At 51.0% G+C, this 19,696-nt stretch overlaps 1 protein-coding gene across 1 annotated transcript in view; it reads left to right on the top strand.

Annotated features, from left to right (window-relative positions):
• The window catches only part of ENAH (ENAH actin regulator), a 273,492-nt gene that overhangs the window by 200,953 nt on the left and 52,843 nt on the right, over positions 1-19,696 (top strand). The window contains exons 8-9 of the mRNA XM_030195712.1: positions 611-665; positions 3,961-4,009. Coding sequence (XP_030051572.1) covers positions 611-665; positions 3,961-4,009 — 104 coding nt within the window. The remainder of the gene's footprint in view (positions 1-610; positions 666-3,960; positions 4,010-19,696) is intronic.

Genomic DNA, 19,696 nt, shown 5'->3' with positions numbered 1-19,696 from the left:
TTTCAGGGATACTTCACAGCAAATAGTAAGAGACAGAGTTCCACGTGACTGGGGCAGCAAAGAAGAATGCTTGATGTCTGGTCGATTCCAGAGTGGCACACCTAGGGCCGGGAAGAATAATAGCATTTCTTAAACCCTCCTTAAGTCGATCATTATCCAAAAATTCATAGAAAGTATATAGACACCCCTGATGGTGTGGGCAAGCGAGGAGCCGCCTCTGGAACAAGGGAGTATAGGATGAAGGTGAAAGGGGATAGACTCAGGAGTAACCTGAAGAAATACTTCACGGACAGGGTGGTAAATTCTTGGAATGGTTTGTGGTGGAAATGATGGAGATGAAGGCTGTATCTGAATGTAGGCAAGCTAGGGTCAACTACAAGGAAGTAGATGGCATGGATGGACAAAATGGATAGGCCATCTGGTCTTTATCTGCCTTCATTATTCTGTGTTTCTATGTAAAGTTCCTTATCCTTAGGAAGTGATTTTGGTCAAAATATAACATCTGTAATTGTAGTTCTGTTGTTGATCTCTAATGTTTCAAATTTATTGCTAGTATGTTAAATTCATGCTCTTTTAAAATATGGATCTGATTGATAAACTATATTTGTAGGAGAAGAATTGCTGAAAAAGGATCAGTGGAATCGGAGCAGAAGGAGGAGAAACCTGTAAGTAGATAGTTTTACCCGTGCTAAACTTTTCTGTGCAGTATTAAAATAACGTAGTCTAATACATTAAGTACATAAGTAATGCCACACTGGGAAGAGACCAAGGGTCCATCGAGCCCAGCATCCTGTCCAAAACAGCGGCCAATCCAGACCAAGGGCACCTGGCAAGCTTCCCAAACGTACAAACATTCTATGCATGTTATTCCCAGAATTGTGGATTTTTCCCAAGTCCATTTAGTAGTGGTTTATGGACTTGTCCTTTAGCAAACCATCTAACCCCTTTTTAAACTCTGCCAAGCTAACCGCCTTCACCACGTTCTCCGGCAACGAATTCCAGAGTTTAATTATGCATTGGGTGAAGAAATATTTTCTCCAATTCGTTTTAAATTTACTACACTGTAGTTTAATCGCATGCCCCCTAGTCCTAGTATTTTTGGAAAGCGTGAACAGACGCTTCACATCCACGTGTTCCACTCCACTCATTATTTTATATGCCTCTATCATGTCTCCCCTCAGCCTTCTCTTCTCCAAACTGAAAAGCCCTACCTCCTTAATCTTTCTTCATAGGGAAGTCGTCCCATCCCCGTTATCATTTTAGTCGCCCTTCGCTGCACCTTTTCCAATTCTACTATGTCTTTCTTGAGATGTGGCGACCAGAATTGAACACAATACTCAAGGTGCGGTCACACCATGGAGCGATACAACGGCTTTTTTTTTTGTTTTGTTACATTTGTACCCCGCGCTTTCCCACTCATGGCAGGCTCAATGTGGCTTACATGGGGCAATGGAGGGTTAAGTGACTTGCCCAGAGTCACAAGGAGCTGCCTGTGCCTGAAGTGGGAATCGAACTCAGTTCTTCAGTTCCCCAGGACCAAAGTCCACCACCCTAATCACTAGGCTACTCCTCCACTATAACATCCTCACACCTGTTTTCCATACCTTTCCTAATAATACTCAACATTCTATTCGCTTTCCTAGCCGCAGCAACACACTGAGCAGAAGGTTTCAGTGTATTATCGACGACAACACCCAGATTCCTTTCTTGGTCCGTAACTCCTAACGTGGAACCTTGCAGGACGTAGCTATAATTTGGGTTCTTTTTTTCCCACATGCATCACCTTGCACTTGCTCACATTAAACGTCATCTGCCATTTAGCCACCCAGTCTCCCAGTCTCGTAAGGTCCTTCTGTAATTTTTCACAATCCTGTCGTGAGTTAACGACTTTGAATAACTTTGTGTCATCAGCAAATTTAATTACCTCGCTAGTTACTCCCATCTCTAAATCATTTATAAATATATTAAAAAGCAGCGGTCCTAGCACAGACCCCTGAGGAACCCCACTAGCTACCCTTCTCCATTGTGAATACTGCCCATTTAATCCCACTCTGTTTCCTATCCTTCAGCCAGTTTTTAATCCACAATAGGACATTTCCTCCTATCCCATGACCCTCCAATTTCCTCTGTAGCCTTTCATGAGGTACTTTGTGAAACGCTTTTTGAAAATCCAGATACACAATATCAACCGGTTCCCCTTTGTCCACGTTTGTTTACTCCTTCAAAGAATTGAAGTAAATTGGTCAGGCAAGATTTCCCCACACAAAAGCCATGCTGACTTGGTCTCAGTAATCCATGTCCTTGGATGTGCTCTGTAATTTTGTTTTTAATAATAGCCTCTACCATTTTCCCCGGTGCTGACGTCAGACTCACCGGTCTATAATTTCCTGGATCTCCCTTGGAACCTTTTTTGAAAATTGGTGTTAAATTGGCCACTCTCCAATCTTCCGGTACCACGCTCGATTTTAAGGATAAATTGCATATCACTAGCAGTAGCTCCGCAAGCTCATTTTTCAGTTCTATCAGTACTCTAGGATGAATACCATCCGGTCCAGGAGATTTGCTACTCTTCAGTTTACGTCCTCCAGGTTTACCATGAAGTCAGTAAGTTTCTCCGACTCCTCCGCTTGAAATACCATTTCCGACACCGGTATCCCACCCAAATCTTCCTCGGTGAAGACCGAAGCAAAGAATTCATTCAATCTCTCCGCTACGTCTTTGTCTTCTTTGATCGCCCCTTTTACCCCTCGGTCATCCAGCGGCCCAACCGATTTTTTTGCCAGCTTCCTGTTTTTAATATACAGAAAAAACTTTTTACTGTGTTTTTTTGCCTCTAATGCTATCTTTTTTTTCGTAATCCCTCTTGACCTTCTTTATCTGCGCCTTGCATTTGCTTTGACACTCCTTATGCTTCTTCCTGTTATTTTCAGACACTTCCTTCTTCCATTTTCTGAAGGCGTTTCTTTTAGCCCTAATAGCTTCCTTCACATCACTTTTCAACCACTCCGGCTGTCTTTTGGACTTCTGTCTCTTTCTAATTCGCGGAATATGTTTGGCCTGGGCCTCCAGGATAGTATTTTTGAACAGTGTCCATGCCTGTTGTACAGTTTTTACCCTAGCTGTTTGTACTCTCTTATATTTTGAGTCTTGGAAATATAATTGCAGGGGTTTAACTGGAATTGGTACTGTGAATTTTGGTCAAATTTGTTTTTTAACTTTATTATAAACATTAGGTACTATAAGGTACAAAAGGTATTATAGTCAATGGAGAATCCACAAAGCGTGGAGAACTCAAAGAAGACCCACGGATACTTTGTAAAACAAACAAAAAAGTGGGCACAAAACCAGGAGTCCCAGAGACTGGATCACAGTAAAGCTAAAACCAAATTTTATTAATTAGTATATTTGACTCGTATATTTGACTCCGTTCCACAATTCAATACAAAGGTCTTTTTTAAGACCATTTATACACTATTCGCCAGTATTTCTTATTCTGGATCATCATTAGCTGTCTACCTTAGTATTTAGACTCCTGATGCAGGCCCTTTGGCCGAAACACAACGGTTGTGTCGAGTCAAATATACGAGTCAAATATACTAATTAATAAAATTTGGTTTTAGCTTTACTGTGATCCAGTCTCTGGGACTCCTGGTTTTGTGCCCACTTTTTTGTTTGTTTTACAAAAGGTATTATAAACATTAATACTGAACACCACGTACCAAGCAAACAAAGCAAACTTCCAAATGTCCATCTAAACAGGAAAACTCCTCCCCCCACCCCACAGAAAAAGATAGCATGTATGTTGCCACAGTTTGTTTTTTTGTTTTTTTTTTTTTCATTTTAACTTGAGTGTTTTGTTTGAATGTTTTTTAATGACTGTGGGTACAATGACCAGATTAATTCATTTCTGGGGACTATTAGTTTAATTTGTTTTGTTCTTTATTTTAACCATTTATTCAGGATGAATCTGAACAATCAACATGCAAGCCTTCCACATCCAGCACACCAGGTAAGTACTAGCTATCAAAAGTTTTTTAGAATTTTCCTTGGGAACTTAGTATAGACAGTAAATTGGCTCACTCTCCAGAGCTAATGTTTCTTCTAGCTTGCCTAGGTTATATAGAATTAGAAGAATGGCTTATTTTGGCCCATTCTGTATCCACTTAAAATTAAAGCTTCTGATTTTTAGCTGAAAAACACCTACATTTTCAGCTTTTAATTTAAATGTGTTTGGAAATTATACAGATTGTGTGGGTTGGTGTTTTCATAGAATAGAAAATATTTATGTCTACCTTTTTCAATTAAACATAATGTGAAAATATTTAAAATATTGTACCCACAGGCTCAATCTCCTTCATTTCCATATCATCATGCTGATCAATCCATAGACTGGTGGGTTGTGTCCATCTACCAGCAGGTGGAGATAGAGAGCAATCCTTTTGCCTCCCTATATGTGGTCATGTGCTGCCGGAAACTCCTCAGTATGTTCTCTATCTCAGCAGGTGATGGTCACACACAGCAGCAGCTCTGGCTAGGTCTCCAAGCCTAATTTTTAGGTTTTGTTGAGTACCTGGGGTTGAGGGCTCTTCTTGAGCAAGTGCAAACCTGGTGGCGCCAGGTCCCTCCTTTTCTCCCCCCTCCCGCTGGCTCCGTTAAAAAAAAAAAAAATTTTGGACGTCCTTAAAGGCGTTTATTTCGACGTTTATTTAAACGTTTATTGCAGCTACTCACTGGGACACCAGGTCGTTACAGCTCGGAGCAAGAAGCAGGTAATTTTTACCTTTTTATAGCGGGCAGGGGGTTCCCCGATCTATCTCCACGTGGCCTATGGCGTCGGAGGGCGAGGGCGCGAAGAATCGCTCCCCGGACCGCGTGTGCGCTTCTAGCGGGGATGCGGGGGTCTTAAAGTCTGATTCGCCCTTGTTGGGTGTCAGTTCGGAGGCCAGTCAGTGTCCCGGGTCTTCCTCCGGTGCGGCGGTTTTTCCCGCCATAAACGCCCATCCCCCGCTGCTCGCCTCCGCCATCTTGGCCGGCCACGCTGCTCGGACGGCTTCTTCTTGGGCCGCCCTTGAGCTGGGAGACGTTAATGCCATGGCCGCCCTTGATTTGGGCGACGGCAAAAAAGCGGCTAAAGTTAAGCGCCGTTCTTCCCGCGCAGCTCCTTCGTGGAGTGTCGCGCCGGACGCCATCTTGGATGCGCAGCATGTTTCTCCCCCGCTCTTGCGAGCGCCGGTTGAGGGTGCGTCTAGGGCTGTGGCCCAGGCTGCTGAAGTGCACAGTCTGGGGGGTTTCTCCCCCGAGTTTATTTTGCTGCTGCATCAGGCCTTCCTTATGCAAAACGCTGCCCCTTCTCCCTTGTCTGATAAAGGGGTTGAGGCCCCCGGAAGTAAACGCCCTCGGGTGGATTCCCAGGCCTTAGAGGACTCTGTTTCCTCTGATGGTAGATGAGGGCAGCGTATCTGAGTTCTCCCAACGGTCCTTTGGGGATTCCTTGGAGGAGACGGATTCCCGCTCAGATGGAGCGGATGACCCCTCTGCAGCGCGGATCTTTCGCTCAGAGGATTTGCCCAACCTGTTAGTGCAGGCCATGAGCATTTTGAAGATTTCCTCTCCAGAGGACGTCTCTCCCTCCGCCCCTGTTGGCTCTGCCATTATGCTGGGGACGAAGCGCCCGCCTAGAACCTTCCACGTGCATGATGCCATGCACACCTTAATTTCGGCTCAATGGGATGTCCTGGGAGCGAGCCTCAAAGTGGCTAGGGCTATGTCCCGCCTCTATCCTTTGCCTGAAAGTGAACGGGAGGCCTTTCTTTGGCCTACCGTGGATTCTTTAATCACTGCGGTGACTAAGAAAACGGCGTTGCCGGTGGAAGGTGGCACGGCCCTAAAGGACGCCCAAGACAGAAGATTGGAGGCGGCCTTAAGGTCGTCCTTCGAGGCGGCTGCTTTAAGTTTGCAGGCCTCAGTTTGCGGCTCCTATGTGGCCAGGGCGTGCCTCACGATTGTGCAGTGGGCTTCCCCCTCGGATCCTTCCTTGAGGGCTGATTGGCCGGCCCTGGAATCGGGCTTGGCTTATTTGGCAGACTTACTGTATGATGTCTTGAGAGCCTCGGCTAAAGGTATGGCTCAGACAGTCTCTGCACGGCGGTGGCTTTGGCTGAAACATTGGTCTGCTGACCACGCCTCTAAGTCCCGCCTGGCTAAGTTGCCTTTTAAAGGCAAGCTGCTCTTTGGGGTCGAGCTGGACAAGATTGTGACCGATCTCGGCACGTCTAAGGGCAAGAGGTTACCAGAGGTCAGGGCTCGGGCCAGTGCTCGCCCCAGTATCTCCAGAGGACGGTTTCAGGAAGCCCGTCGGTACCGCCCGGGCAAGTCGGGCTCCTCTGCCCCCTCTTCCTTCAAAAGGAATTTCTCCCCCAAGCAGCATTCCTTTCGCAGAGACCGCCGTCCCGGAGGTGCGCCCTCCGGTCCTCCCCCAGGGTCTCGTACCCAATGACGGGGTCCTGGTCCATGGCCCAGTGCAGATTGGAGGACGCCTGTCCTCGTTTCTGGGCGAGTGGACCAGGGTAACTTCAGACGCTTGGGTGCTGGAAGTCATCAGAGACGGCTACAAGCTAGAGTTCTGCCGACCCTTAAGAGACGGGTTTGTACTCTCTCCCTGCAAGTCTCCGGTCAAAGCTGTGGCAGTGCAGCAGACCTTGTACAATCTGATCCGCCTGGGTGCGGTCGTTCCGGTGCCAGAAAATCAGCTTGGCAAGGGACGTTACTCCATTTACTTTGTGGTGCCAAAGAAAGGAGGTTCTGTACGGCCTATCCTCGACCTCAAAGGGGTCAATCGGGCCTTGAAAGTTCGGCACTTTCGCTTGGAGACTCTCCGCTCTGTTATAGCGGCAGTGAAGGCAGGGGAGTTCCTGGCATCCTTGGACATCAAGGAAGCGTATTTGCATATTCTCCGAGGACAAGCAGGCTGCTTGTTCTCACGACTGGGTTGACGTCCGCGGCAGCCCCCACCAACCGGAAAAAGCTTCGCGGGACGGTCGGCACGCAGGGCACGCCCACCGCGCATGCGCGGCCGTCTTCCCGCCCGTGCGCGACCGCTCCCGCCAGTTACTTTTTTTCCGCGACTGAGAGAGTCGTGTTTTTGCAACTCTCTCGTTTCAGCCGCCGGAATTTTCGACCGCGTTTACGCGGGTCGTCGCTCTTGGCCTTTTCGGCCTCTTCTTCTTTCGTTTCGTTTTGTTATCCAAAAAAAAAAAAAAAAAAAGAATTTTGCGCGTGTGGAGCACGCGCTCCTCCCTTTTCCCTCGCTTTCTAGCGGGGACGCCTCGTTGCGGCCTAGTGGCCGCTCGGTCGGTTTCAATTTTCGTGGTGTGATTTTAGCCACCATTGCCGACTTTGACTTCGCCGACGCGATTTTTCCGTCGATGTCCTCGAAGGTCCCGAGTGGATTTAAAAAGTGTGGTCGCTGCGGCCGGCCGATCTCGCAGACCGACACCCACGCTTGGTGCCTCCAGTGCCTCGGGCCGGAGCACAATCTCAAGTCGTGTGCTTTGTGTCTCGGTCTCCGGAAACGGACTCAGGTTGCGAGGCAAGTTCTGCGGGACCGTCTTTTTGGAACTTGCGCCGGCCCCTCGACGTCGACCTCGACGGCATCGGTATCGAAGGCCGGTTCTTCGGTACCGGTATCGATGCCCGAGACATCGGCACCGATGGCAGCGACCCCAGGAGAACAGGTCCCGTCGGCCCGCCGGTCCGCCGGCGAGAGTGGGGTAGAGAGACCGCGTGGGCAGTCGGCCCCGGTCACTCCCTCAACTCGTGAGTCACGGGACCGAACCCTGTCGGACCCGGTACCTCGAGACCGAGGGGGATCGACCTCCTCCTCCTCCATGCCCTCCGGCACCGGTGACGTGCACCGGAAGAAGGGCAAGAAGCGCCGTCACCGGCAGCCCTCGGTGCCTGAAGAGGAGTCGACGCCGAAGCGTCATCACAGAGAGGAGAGATCTCCGTCGGTGGTGGAGGTACCGACGCGTCGGGGTTCCGGCACCTCGGTGCCGTCTCCTGGCCCCCAGCAGCTTCTGGCACCGACACCCTTACCGGCCCCACCGCCTTTCTCGGCAGCGGGCCTGGACGAGTGCCTCAGAGCCATCCTTCCGGGGCTCCTGGAAGGGCTGATGCGCCAGGCTGTGCCGGCGCCGGGGGTGCTTGCGCCCTCGGCGCCGATGACTGTGGCGCCGGCGAGCTCTAGCCCGGCGCCGGGGCAGTCGACACCGCCGCCGCTTGCGGTGCCGGTCTCGACAGCCACGCAGGTGGAGTCCCCGTCGACGTCGATGGAGGGAGCTCCGTCCCCGCCGGCGCGGGAGTCCACCGCTCGACGACACCGAGGCCTCGGTGCCTCGACGTCGAGCCGGGCCCGGTACCGGACTCAGCTACATGAGCTAATGTCCGATACCGAGGATGAGGACTCGTGGGGGGAAGAGGAGGACCCGAGATATTTCTCCTCAGAGGAGTCTACGGGCCTTCCCTCGGACCCCACGCCGTCACCGGAGAGGAAGCTCTCACCTCCTGAGAGTCTCTCCTTTGCCTCCTTTGTGCGGGATATGTCTATAAGCATTCCCTTTCCCGTGGTCTCTGTGGAAGAGCCGAGGGCCGAGATGCTCGAGGTCCTCGACTATCCATCACCACCTAGAGAGTCCTCCACGGTACCGCTGCACAATGTCCTGAAGGAGACGCTGCTCCGGAACTGGGTGCGACCATTAACTAATCCCACCATTCCCAAGAAAGCAGAGTCCCAGTACAGGATCCACTCTGACCCAGAGCTCATGCGGCCCCAGTTGCCCCATGACTCAGCGGTCGTGGATTCTGCTCTCAAGAGGGCACGGAGTTCGAGGGATACCGCCTCGGCGCCCCCGGGGCGGGAGTCTCGCACTCTGGACTCATTTGGGAGGAAGGCCTACCAGTCCTCCATGCTCGTGACCCGCATCCAATCTTACCTGCTCTATATGAGCATCCACATGCGGACCAATGTGCAACAGCTGGCGGACCTGGTCGATAAGCTCCCGCCGGAGCAGTCCAGGCCTTATCAGGAGGTGGTCAGGCAGCTGAAGGCGTGCAGAAAGTTCCTGTCCAGGGGGATTTTTGACACCTGTGACGTGGCATCTCGTGCTGCGGCCCAAGGTATAGTGATGCGCAGGCTCTCATGGCTGCGTGCCTCTGACCTGGACAACCGCACCCAGCAGAGACTGGCTGACGTCCCTTGCCGGGGGGATAACATTTTCGGTGAGAAGGTCGAGCAGATGGTGGACCAACTGCATCAGCGGGAAACCGCTCTCGACAAGCTCTCCCACCGGGCGCCTTCAGCACCCGCCCCCACGGGTGGGCGTTTTTCCCGGGCACGGCAGGCTGCACCCTATTCTTTTGCAAAGCGTAGGTACAACCAGCCGGCCCGAAGGCCTCGTCAGGCACAGGGACAGCCCCAGCGCGCTCGTTCTCGTCAACAGCGTGCGCCTAAGCAGCCCCCTGCGCCTCCACAGCAAAAGCCGGGGACGGGCTTTTGACTGGATCCACGGGAACATAGCCGCCCTACAAGTGTCCGTACCGGACGATCTGCCGGTCGGAGGGAGGTTAAAATTTTTTCACCAAAGGTGGCCTCTCATAACCTCCGACCAGTGGGTTCTCCAAATAGTGCGGTGCGGATACGCCCTGAATTTGGCCTCCCTGCCTCCAAATTGTCCTCCAGGAGCTCAGTCTTTCAGCTCCCATCACAAGCAGGTACTTGCAGAGGAACTCTCCGCCCTTCTCAGCGCCAATGCGGTCGAGCCCGTACCACCCGGGCAGGAAGGGCAGGGATTCTATTCCAGGTACTTCCTTGTGGAAAAGAAAACAGGGGGGATGCGTCCCATCCTAGACCTGAGAGGCCTGAACAAATTCCTGGTCAAAGAAAAGTTCAGGATGCTTTCCTTGGGCACCCTTCTGCCAATGATTCAGAAAAACGATTGGCTATGTTCCCTGGATTTAAAGGACGCATACACTCACATCCCGATACTGCCAGCTCACAGACAGTATCTCAGATTCCGCCTGGGCGCACGGCACTTTCAGTATTGTGTGCTGCCCTTTGGGCTCGCCTCTGCCCCACGAGTGTTTACAAAGTGCCTCGTGGTGGTAGCGGCCTACCTACGCAAGCTGGGAGTGCACGTGTTCCCATATCTCGACGATTGGCTGGTCAAGAACACCTCGGAGGCAGGAGCCCTCCGGTCCATGCAGTGCACTATTCAACTTCTGGAGCTGCTGGGGTTTGTGATAAATTACCCAAAGTCCCATCTCCAGCCAACTCAATCTCTGGAATTCATAGGAGCGCTGCTGAATTCCCAGACAGCTCAGGCCTACCTTCCCGAAGCGAGGGCCACCAATCTCTTGGCCCTGGCTTCGCAGACCAGAGCGTCTCAGCAGATCACAGCTCGGCAGATGTTGAGACTTCTGGGTCATATGGCCTCCACAGTTCATGTGACTCCCATGGCTCGTCTTCACATGAGATCTGCTCAATGGACCCTAGCTTCCCAGTGGTTCCAAGCCACCGGGAATCTAGAAGATGTCATCCGCCTCTCCACCAGTTGTCGCACTTCACTGCTCTGGTGGACCATCCGGACCAATTTGACCCTGGGACGTCCATTCCAAATTCCGCAGCCCACGAAAGTGCTGACGACGGATGCATCTCGCCTGGGGTGGGGAGCCCATGTCGATGGGCTCCACACTCAGGGTCTGTGGTCCCTCCAGGAAAAGGATCTGCAGATCAACCTCCTGGAGCTCCGAGCGATCTGGAACGCACTGAAGGCTTTCAGAGATCGGCTGTCCTGTCAAATTATCCAAATTCGGACAGACAATCAGGTTGCAATGTATTACGTCAACAAGCAGGGGGGCACCGGATCTCGCCCCCTGTGCCAGGAGGCCGTCGGGATGTGGCGTTGGGCGTGTCGGTTCGGCATGCTCCTCCAAGCCACATACCTGGCAGGCGTAAACAACAGTCTGGCCGACAGACTGAGCAGAGTCATGCAACCGCACGAGTGGTCGCTCCATGCCAGAGTGGTACGCAAGATCTTCCGAGCGTGGGGCACCCCCTCGGTGGACCTTTTCGCCTCTCAGACCAACCACAAGCTGCCTCTGTTCTGTTCCAGACTTCAGGCACACGGCAGGCTAGCGTCGGATGCCTTTCTCCTCCATTGGGGGACCGGCCTCCTGTATGCTTATCCTCCCATACCTTTGGCTTTTTCAAGTGGAGGAGGTTTGTCGTGTGGTGTGAGAGCATGGCCCTAGAACCTCGTTCTTGCCCTGCACAGAACCTGCTTGAATACCTTCTGCACTTATCAGAGTCTGGCCTCAAGACCAACTCAGTAAGGAATCACCTTAGTGCGATTAGTGCTTACCATTATCGTGTGGAAGGTAAAGCCATCTCTGGAGAGCCTTTAGTCGTTCGATTCATGAGAGGCTTGCTTTTGTCAAAGCCCCCTATCAAGCCTCCTACTGTGTCATGGGATCTCAACGTCGTCCTCACCCAGCTGATGAAACCTCCTTTTGAGCCACTGAATACCTGCCATCTGAAGTACTTGACCTGGAAGGTCATTTTCTTGGTGGCAGTTACTTCAGCTCGTAGGGTCAGTGAGCTTCAAGCCCTAGTAGCTCATGCTCCATATACTAAATTTCATCACAACAGAGTAGTGCTCCGCACTCACCCAAAGTTCCTGCCGAAGGTGGTGTCGGAGTTCCATCTTAACCAGTCAATTGTCTTGCCAACATTCTTCCCCAGGCCGCATACCCGCCCTGCTGAACGTCAGTTGTACACATTGGGCTGCAAGAGAGCATTGGCCTTCTACTTGGAGCGGACACAGCCCAACAGACAGTCCGCCCAATTGTTTATTTCTTTCGACCCTAACAGGCTAGGGGTCGCTGTCGGGAAACGCACCATCTCCAATTGGCTAGCAGATTGCATTTCCTTCACTTACGCCCAGGCTGGGCTGACTCTTGAGGGTCATGTCACGGCTCATAGTGTCAGAGCCATGGCAGCGTCGGTGGCCCACTTGAAGTCAGCCACTATTGAAGAGATCTGCAAGGCTGCGACGTGGTCATCTGTCCACACATTCACATCTCATTACTGCCTCCAGCAGGATACCCGACGCGACAGTCGGTTCGGGCAGTCGGTGCTGCAGAATCTGTTTGGGGTGTAATCCAACTCCACCCTCCAGGACCCGAATTTATTCTGGTCAGGCTGCACTCTCAGTTAGTTGTTCTTCGTAGGTCAATTTCTGTTGTTTCCTCGCCGTTGCGAGGTTCCATTGACCTGGGTTCTTGTTTTGAGTGAGCCTGAGAGCTAGGGATACCCCAGTCGTGAGAACAAGCAGCCTGCTTGTCCTCGGAGAAAGGGTATGATACATACCTGTAGCAGTTGTTCTCCGAGGACAGCAGGCTGATTGTTCTCACCTACCCTCCCTCCTCCCCTTTGGAGTTGTGTTTTATACTTTATTGCTTGTCATTCAACTGGCGGGAGCGGTCGCGCACGGGCGGGAAGACGGCCGCGCATGCGCGGTGGGCGTGCCCTGCGTGCCGACCGTCCCGCGAAGCTTTTTCCGGTTGGTGGGGGCTGCCGCGGACGTCAACCCAGTCGTGAGAACAATCAGCCTGCTGTCCTCGGAGAACAACTGCTACAGGTATGTATCATACCCTTTCCCATCTGGCCTCCTCATCAACGCTTTCTGCGTTTTGCAGTCCTGGGCCGACACTTCCAGTTCAGAGCCCTCCCGTTCGGGTTGGCTACTGCTCCGCGGACCTTCTCCAAAGTAATGGTGGTCATCGCGGCCTTCCTGCGAAAGGAAGGAGTACAAGTCCATCCTTATCTGGACGACTGGTTGATCCGAGCCCCCTCTTATGCAAAGCTGGCAGAGTGCGGCAAAGCTGTGGACCGGGTGATTGCTCTTTTGAGCTCCCTGGGGTGGATCATCAACTGGGAGAAAAGCCAGCTGCGCCCGACTCAGTCCCTGGTGTATCTGGGAGTTCGATTCGACACCCAAGTGGGCAGAGTGTTTCTGCCGGACAATCGGATTGTCAAACTTCAGGCTCAGGTGGACCAGTTCCTAGTAGCCTCTCCGCTTCGGGCTTGGGACTATGTGCAGCTGTTGGGCTCTATGACGGCCACAATGGAAGTAGTGCCCTGGGCCAGGGCTCATATGAGACCACTACAACACTCTCTGCTGCAGCGCTGGACTCCGGTGTCGGAGGATTAAGCTGTGCGCCTTCCCTTGGACCCAGCAGTGCGCAAGGCGCTGAGCTGGTGGCTGAAGACAGACAAGTTGTCTGCAGGGATGCCTCTTGTGACTCCGGAGTGGATTGTCGTCACAACGGACGCCTCTTTGACGGGCTGGGGAGCCCACTGCTTGGGAAGGACAGCGCAGGGGCTCTGGTCTCCTGCAGAGGCAAAGTGGTCTATCAACCTCCTGGAACTCAGAGCCATTCGGTTGGCGCTTTTGGAGTTTCTCCCGGTACTGGCGTTGAAGCCAGTACAGGTCCTGTCGGACAATGCCACGGCTGTGGCCTATGTCAACCGCCAGGGAGGTACCAAGAGCACCCCTCTAGCCAAGGAAGCCATGAATCTATGCCAGTGGGCGGAAGCGAACCTGGAACAGCTGTCAGCTGCCCACATTGCCGGAGTCATGAATGTCAAGGCGGACTTTCTCAGTCGCCATACCTTGGATCCCGGAGAGTGGCAGTTATCGGCTCAGGCGTTCTTGGACATCATGAAGCGCTGGGGCCAGCCGATCTGATGGCGTCATCGGCCAATTGCCAAGTGCCGCGCTTTTTCAGCAGAGGACGGGACCCTCGATCTCTGGGAGTAGATGCTCTTCTCCAACAGTGGCCGACACAAGAGCTTCTCTATGTGTTCCCGCCCTGGCCCATGTTGGGCAGGGTACTAGACCGGGTGGCAAAGCATCCGGGCCGGATAATCCTGGTGGGTCCGGACTGGCCCAGACGTCCCTGGTATGCGGACTTGATCAGACTCTCAGTGGACGACCCTCTGCGGCTGCCAGTGGAGCAGGGCCTGTTGCATCAGGGTCCCGTGGTGATGGAGGATCCCTCCCCCTTTGGTCTTACGGCCTGGCTATTGAGCGGCAGCGTCTGAGGAAGAAGGGCTTCTCAGACAAGGTCATCGCCACTATGCTGAGAGCGAGGAAGCGCTCTACTTCTACTGCTTACGCCAGGGTTTGGCGTACCTTTGCAGCGTGGTGTGAAGCAGGCTCACTTTCTCCCTTCACTGCTCCAATTTCTTCAGTGCTGGCGTTCCTGCAAGAAGGTCTGGAGAAAGGCCTGTCGCTCAGTTCCCTTAAAGTCCAGGTAGCGGCTCTGGCTTGCTTCAGGGGCCGCCTGAAGGGTGCTTCCCTGGCTTCGCAGCCGGATGTGGTACGCTTTCTCAAGGGAGTTAATCACCTGCGCCCTCCTCTGCACTCAGTGGTGCCTGCGTGGAATCTCAACCTGGTGCTAAGAGCCTTGCAGAAGCCGCCTTTTGAACCCTTGTCGAGGGCATCTCTGAAAGACCTGACGTTGAAAGCAGTCTTTTTGGTGGCTATCACTTCAGCCAGAAGAGTTTCCGAGCTCCAGGCGCTCTCATGTCGAGAGCCCTTTCTGCAGTTCACTGAGGCAGGAGTGACTATTCGCACAGTGCCTTCCTTCCTGCCCAAGATTGTTTCTCGCTTCCATGTGAATCAGCAGCTCTGTCTCCCTTCCTTTCGTAGGGAGGACTACCCAGAGGAATACTCTGCTCTCAAATATCTGGATGTGAGACGAGTCATCATCAGATACTTGGAAGTGACCAATGATTTCCGGAAATCGGATCATCTGTTTGTCCTGTTTGCAGGTCCTCGTAAGGGTCTGCAGGCTGCTAAGCCTACAGTGGCAAGATGGGTCAAGGAAGCCATTGCAGCGGCTTATGTGGCCGCGGGGAAGGTGCCGCCTATCCAGCTGAAGGCTCACTCCACTAGAGCTCAGGCGGCCTCGATGGCAGAGGCCGGGTCCGTCTCCTTGGAAGAAATTTGCAAGGCGGCAACTTGGGCATCGGCCCATACCTTCTCCAGGCATTACCGCTTGACTGTGGCTGCTCGGGCGGAGGCCCGGTTTGGAGCTTCAGTGTTGCGGTCAGGGATTTCAATGTCCCGCCCTGGGTGAGTACTGCTTCGGTACATCCCACTAGTCTATGGATTGATCAGCATGATGATATGGAAGGTAAAATTATGTATCATACCTGATAATTTTCTTTCCATTAATCATAGCTGATCAATCCATAGCCCCTCCCAGATATCTGTACTGTTTATATTCTGGTTGCATTTCAGATTCAAGTTTAGTCTTCAGTTCCTGTTCAGGAGGACTTCGTGTTCAAGTTTTTTCAATGGGATTCTTCAAGAGTTGAGACGAGTTTGTGTTACAGTGAGCTGCTGCATTCCTCTCCCCTCCGTTTTACGGGGCTGGATTGAGACATAAATTCTGCCGGCGCTCCCTCCCGCTTCGTGCGGTTGTAGGGCAGCTTTGTTCCCCTCCCGCTTCGGCGGTGTTAGGGTCAGTCAGTTCCTCCCGCGGTTGCGGTTGCAGGATAAGCCAGATCCCCCCGCATCGGCGGGGTGGTGTCCCTCCCCCGCTCCGCGGGGATGAGCTGGACGGATTCCCCTCCCCCACTTGTGTGGGGATGAGCTGGGTTAATTCCCCTCCCCCGTTTCGGCGGTGGTGAGCTGGGCAGAGTGTCCCTTTGTGGGTGTAATTCTCTAAGTGCTGAGTCCTGCGGATGGAGCTTGGATATCGACATACTGAGGAGTTTCCGGCAGCACATGACCACATATAGGGAGGCAAAAGGATTGCTCTCTATCTCCACCTGCTGGTAGATGGACACAACCCACCAGTCTATGGATTGATCAGCTATGATTAATGGAAAGAAAATTATCAGGTATGATACATAATTTTACCTTAATCTAGTTTCCAATTTACATAATCTTGTTCTCCTTCCCAGCTCCATTTAGGCTCTTGTTTCCCCAACCTCACCATTAAGATATTAAAAATTAAAAAAAAAAATGCGGAGCTGCCCACCTGTCCCTGCAGTACATTTATTACAGTTTGTGTCAAGTTCTGCCGCTTTTAAATCCTTCCTTGGCTAGTTTGGCAGCGGCAGCCATTTTGAAGATTTCTTTCTACCAGTCTCCCCTGATGATGCCAACTGGTGAAACAGGGATCTCCTATTGGAATTATTTTATGTTCTTAGCTTTAAGATAAGTACTTATTTCAGTCTGTTGTTCATAGCTTTTGATGTGGCCATTTGGATTTGCTGTGATTGGCATTTCTGCTGAGAAGCTACGATGACTGGACTACGTTTACCTACTTTGTATGGAAGACCTGACTGCTCTTTGATATGTTTGATATGCGATAGACTTAAAGTGGAGTATTTTTTTTTTTTATGACCAATGATTGAATGTGAGCGCCCTACTATTATCAGCTTTGGGCTGTTAGAAGCTGTTTGTTACCTGAGGGCTTTATTCTCCACTATTTTTTAATGTCAGTCAGTGCTTCTCTAAAAGAGAAGAGATGTGTTTGTTCTCTGTTGATTTCAGTTAAGTACATAATGCCACACTGGGAAAAGACCAAGAGTCCATGTAGCCCAGCATCCTGTCCACGACAGCGGCCAATCCAGGCCAAGTGCTCATGGCAAGCTTCACAAACGTACAAACATTCTATACATGTTGTTCTTGGAATTGTGGATTTTTCCCAAGTCCATTTAGTAGTGGTTTATGGATTTGTCCTTTAGGAAACCGTCTAACACCTTTTTAAACTCTGCTAAGCTAACCGCCTTCACAACGTTCTCCGGCAACAAATTCCAGAGTTTAATTCCTTGTCATCAAGCAGATGAATCCATTACGAATGGGTTGTGTCCATCAACCAGCAGGGGGAGATAGAGAGCACTCAAAAACCATAGTGCCTCATGGCTAGCTTGCTGCATCTGCCTCTAAAGTATTCTCTATCTCCTCAGCAGGGTGGTTGCAGCTTGTTCAAGCTCCTTCAGAAAATCTGCCTGGGGTGGCTCCTGTGCTTTTGCCAATTGTAGCAGGGGTGTTTTGGTTGATGGTGCCCACTTTAAAGGCAAATAAGGAGAGTAAATAAAAGCAAGAGAAAAAGGAAACCGATATGGTTCTCCAAGAAAGTGGCTGAGAAAATAAAGGCTAAAGAGTTAGTGTTCCAGAAATATAGAAAATCTCAAGAAGAGGAACACGGGGAGGAATACCGGGTGAAACTGAAAGAAGCCAAGAGAGAGATACGTCTGGCGAAGGCGCAAGCGGAAGAACAAATGGCTAGAAATGTAAGGAGGGGAGACAAAAATTTCTTCAGGTATATTAGTGAAAGGAGAATGACTAAAAAGGGAATTGTGAGACTAAAAGATACAGCGAAACGCTATGTAGATAATGATGAAGAAAAAGCCAATTTGCTAAATAGATACCTTTGTTCTGTTTTCACGAAAGAAAATCCTGGAGAAGGACCGAGAGGGACTGGCAAAAGTACACCTGAGAATGGAGTGGATAGAGCACCGTTCAGGAAGAGAGTGTGTATCAACAACTTGGAAAGCTAAAGGTGGACAAAGCCATGGGACCGGACGGGATCCACCCCAGAATATTGAGGGAGCTCAGAGAGGTTCTGGCGGGTCCTCTTAAAGATTTGTTTAATAAATCCTTGGAGACGGGAGAGGTTCCGAGGGACTGGAGAACGGCGGATGTGGTCCCTCTTCACAAAAGTGGTGATAGGGAAGAAGCTGGAAACTACAGGCCGGTAATCCTCACTTCGGTTATTGGAAAAGTAATGGAAGCGATGCTGAAGGAAAGGATTGTGAATTTCCTGGAAGCCAATAAGTTGCAAGATCCGAGACAACATGGTTTTACCAGAGGGAAATTGTGCCTAACATAGTAAATGACGGCAGAAAAAGACCTGCATGGTCCATCCAGTCTGCCCAACAAGACAAACTCATATGTGCTACTTTTTGTGTATACCCTACTTTGATTTGTACCTGTCCTCTTCAGGGCACAGACCGTATAAGTCTGTCCAGCACTATCCCCGCCTCCCAACCACCAGCCCCACCTCCCACCACTGGCTCTGGCACAGACCGTATAAGTCTGCCCAGCACTATCCCCGCCTCCCACCACCGGCTGGCTCTGCCACCCAATCTCGGCTAAGCTCCTTAGGATCCATTCCTTCTGAATAGGATTGCTTTATGTTTATCCCACGCGTGTTTGAATTCTGTTACCATTTTCATTTCCACCCCCTCCCGCGGGAGGGCATTCCAAGCATCCACTACTCTCTCCGTGAAAAAATACTTCCTGACATTTTTCTTGAGTCTGCCCCCCTTCAATCTCATTTCATGTCCTCTCATTCTACTGCCTTCGCACCTCCGGAAAAGGTTCGTTTGCGGATTAATACTTTTCAAATATTTGAACGTCTGTATCATATCAGCCCTGTTTCTCCTTTCTTCCAGAGTATACATGTTCAGGTCATCAAGTCTTTCCTCGTATGTCTAGTAACGCAAATCCCTTACCATTCTCGTAGCTTTTCTTTGCACGATTCTCATTGAATTCTTTGGGTAACTGGAGAATTAAATCGTCGACATGCTATAGACGTAATCTACTTAGATTTTAGCAAAGCTTTTGACACGGTTCCCCACAGGAGTCTCTTAAATAAACTTGATGGGCTGAAGATAGGTCCCGAAGTGGTGAACTGGATTAGGAACTGGTTGACGGACAGACGACAGAGGGTGGTGGTAAATGGAGTTCGCTCGGAGGAGGGAAAGGTGAGTAGTGGAGTGCCTCAGGGATCGGTGCTGGGGCTGATTCTGTTCAATATATTTGCGAGTGACATTGCCGTAGGGTTAGAAGGTAAAGTTTGCCTATTTGCGGATGATAACTAAGATTTGCAACAGAGTGGACACCCGGGAGGGAGTGGAAAGCATGAAAAAGGATCTGAGGAAGCTAGAAGAATGGTCTAAGGTTTGGCAATTAAAATTCAATGCGAAGAAATACAAAGTGATGCACTTAGGGAGTAGAAACCCAAGAGAGACTTATGTGTTAGGCAGTGAGAGTCTGATAGGTACTGAGGGGGAGAGGGATCTTTGGGTGATCTGAAGGGGTGATCTGAAGGCAACGAAACAGTGTGACAGGGCGGTGGCTGTAGCGAGAAGGTTGCTAGGCTGTATAGAGAGAGGTGTGATCAGCAGAAGAAAGGAAGTGTTGATGCCCCTGTACAAGTCGTTGGTGAGGCCCCACCTGGAGTATTGTGTTCAGTTTTGGAGGCCGTACCTTGCGAAGGATGTTAAAAAAAATGGAAGCGGTGCAAAGAAAAGCTACGAGAATGGTACGGGATTTGCGTTCCAAGACGTATGAGGAGAGACTTGCTGACTTGAACATGTATACCCTGGAGGAAAGGAGGAACAGGAACAGGGGTGATATGATACAGACGTTCAAATATTTGAAAGGTATTAATCCGCAAACAAATCTTTTCCGGAGATGGGAAGGCGGTAGAACGAGAGGACATGAAATAAGGTTGAAGGGGGCAGCCTCAGGAAAGATGTCAGGAAGTATTTTTTCACAGAGAGGGTGGTGTATGCTTGGAATGCCCTCCCGCGGGAGGTGGTGGAGATGAA

Source organism: Microcaecilia unicolor, chromosome 3 (assembly GCF_901765095.1).
Source record: "Microcaecilia unicolor chromosome 3, aMicUni1.1, whole genome shotgun sequence".
Classification (NCBI taxonomy): domain Eukaryota; kingdom Metazoa; phylum Chordata; class Amphibia; order Gymnophiona; family Siphonopidae; genus Microcaecilia; species Microcaecilia unicolor.
This window is presented reverse-complemented; position numbering and strand designations above follow the sequence as displayed.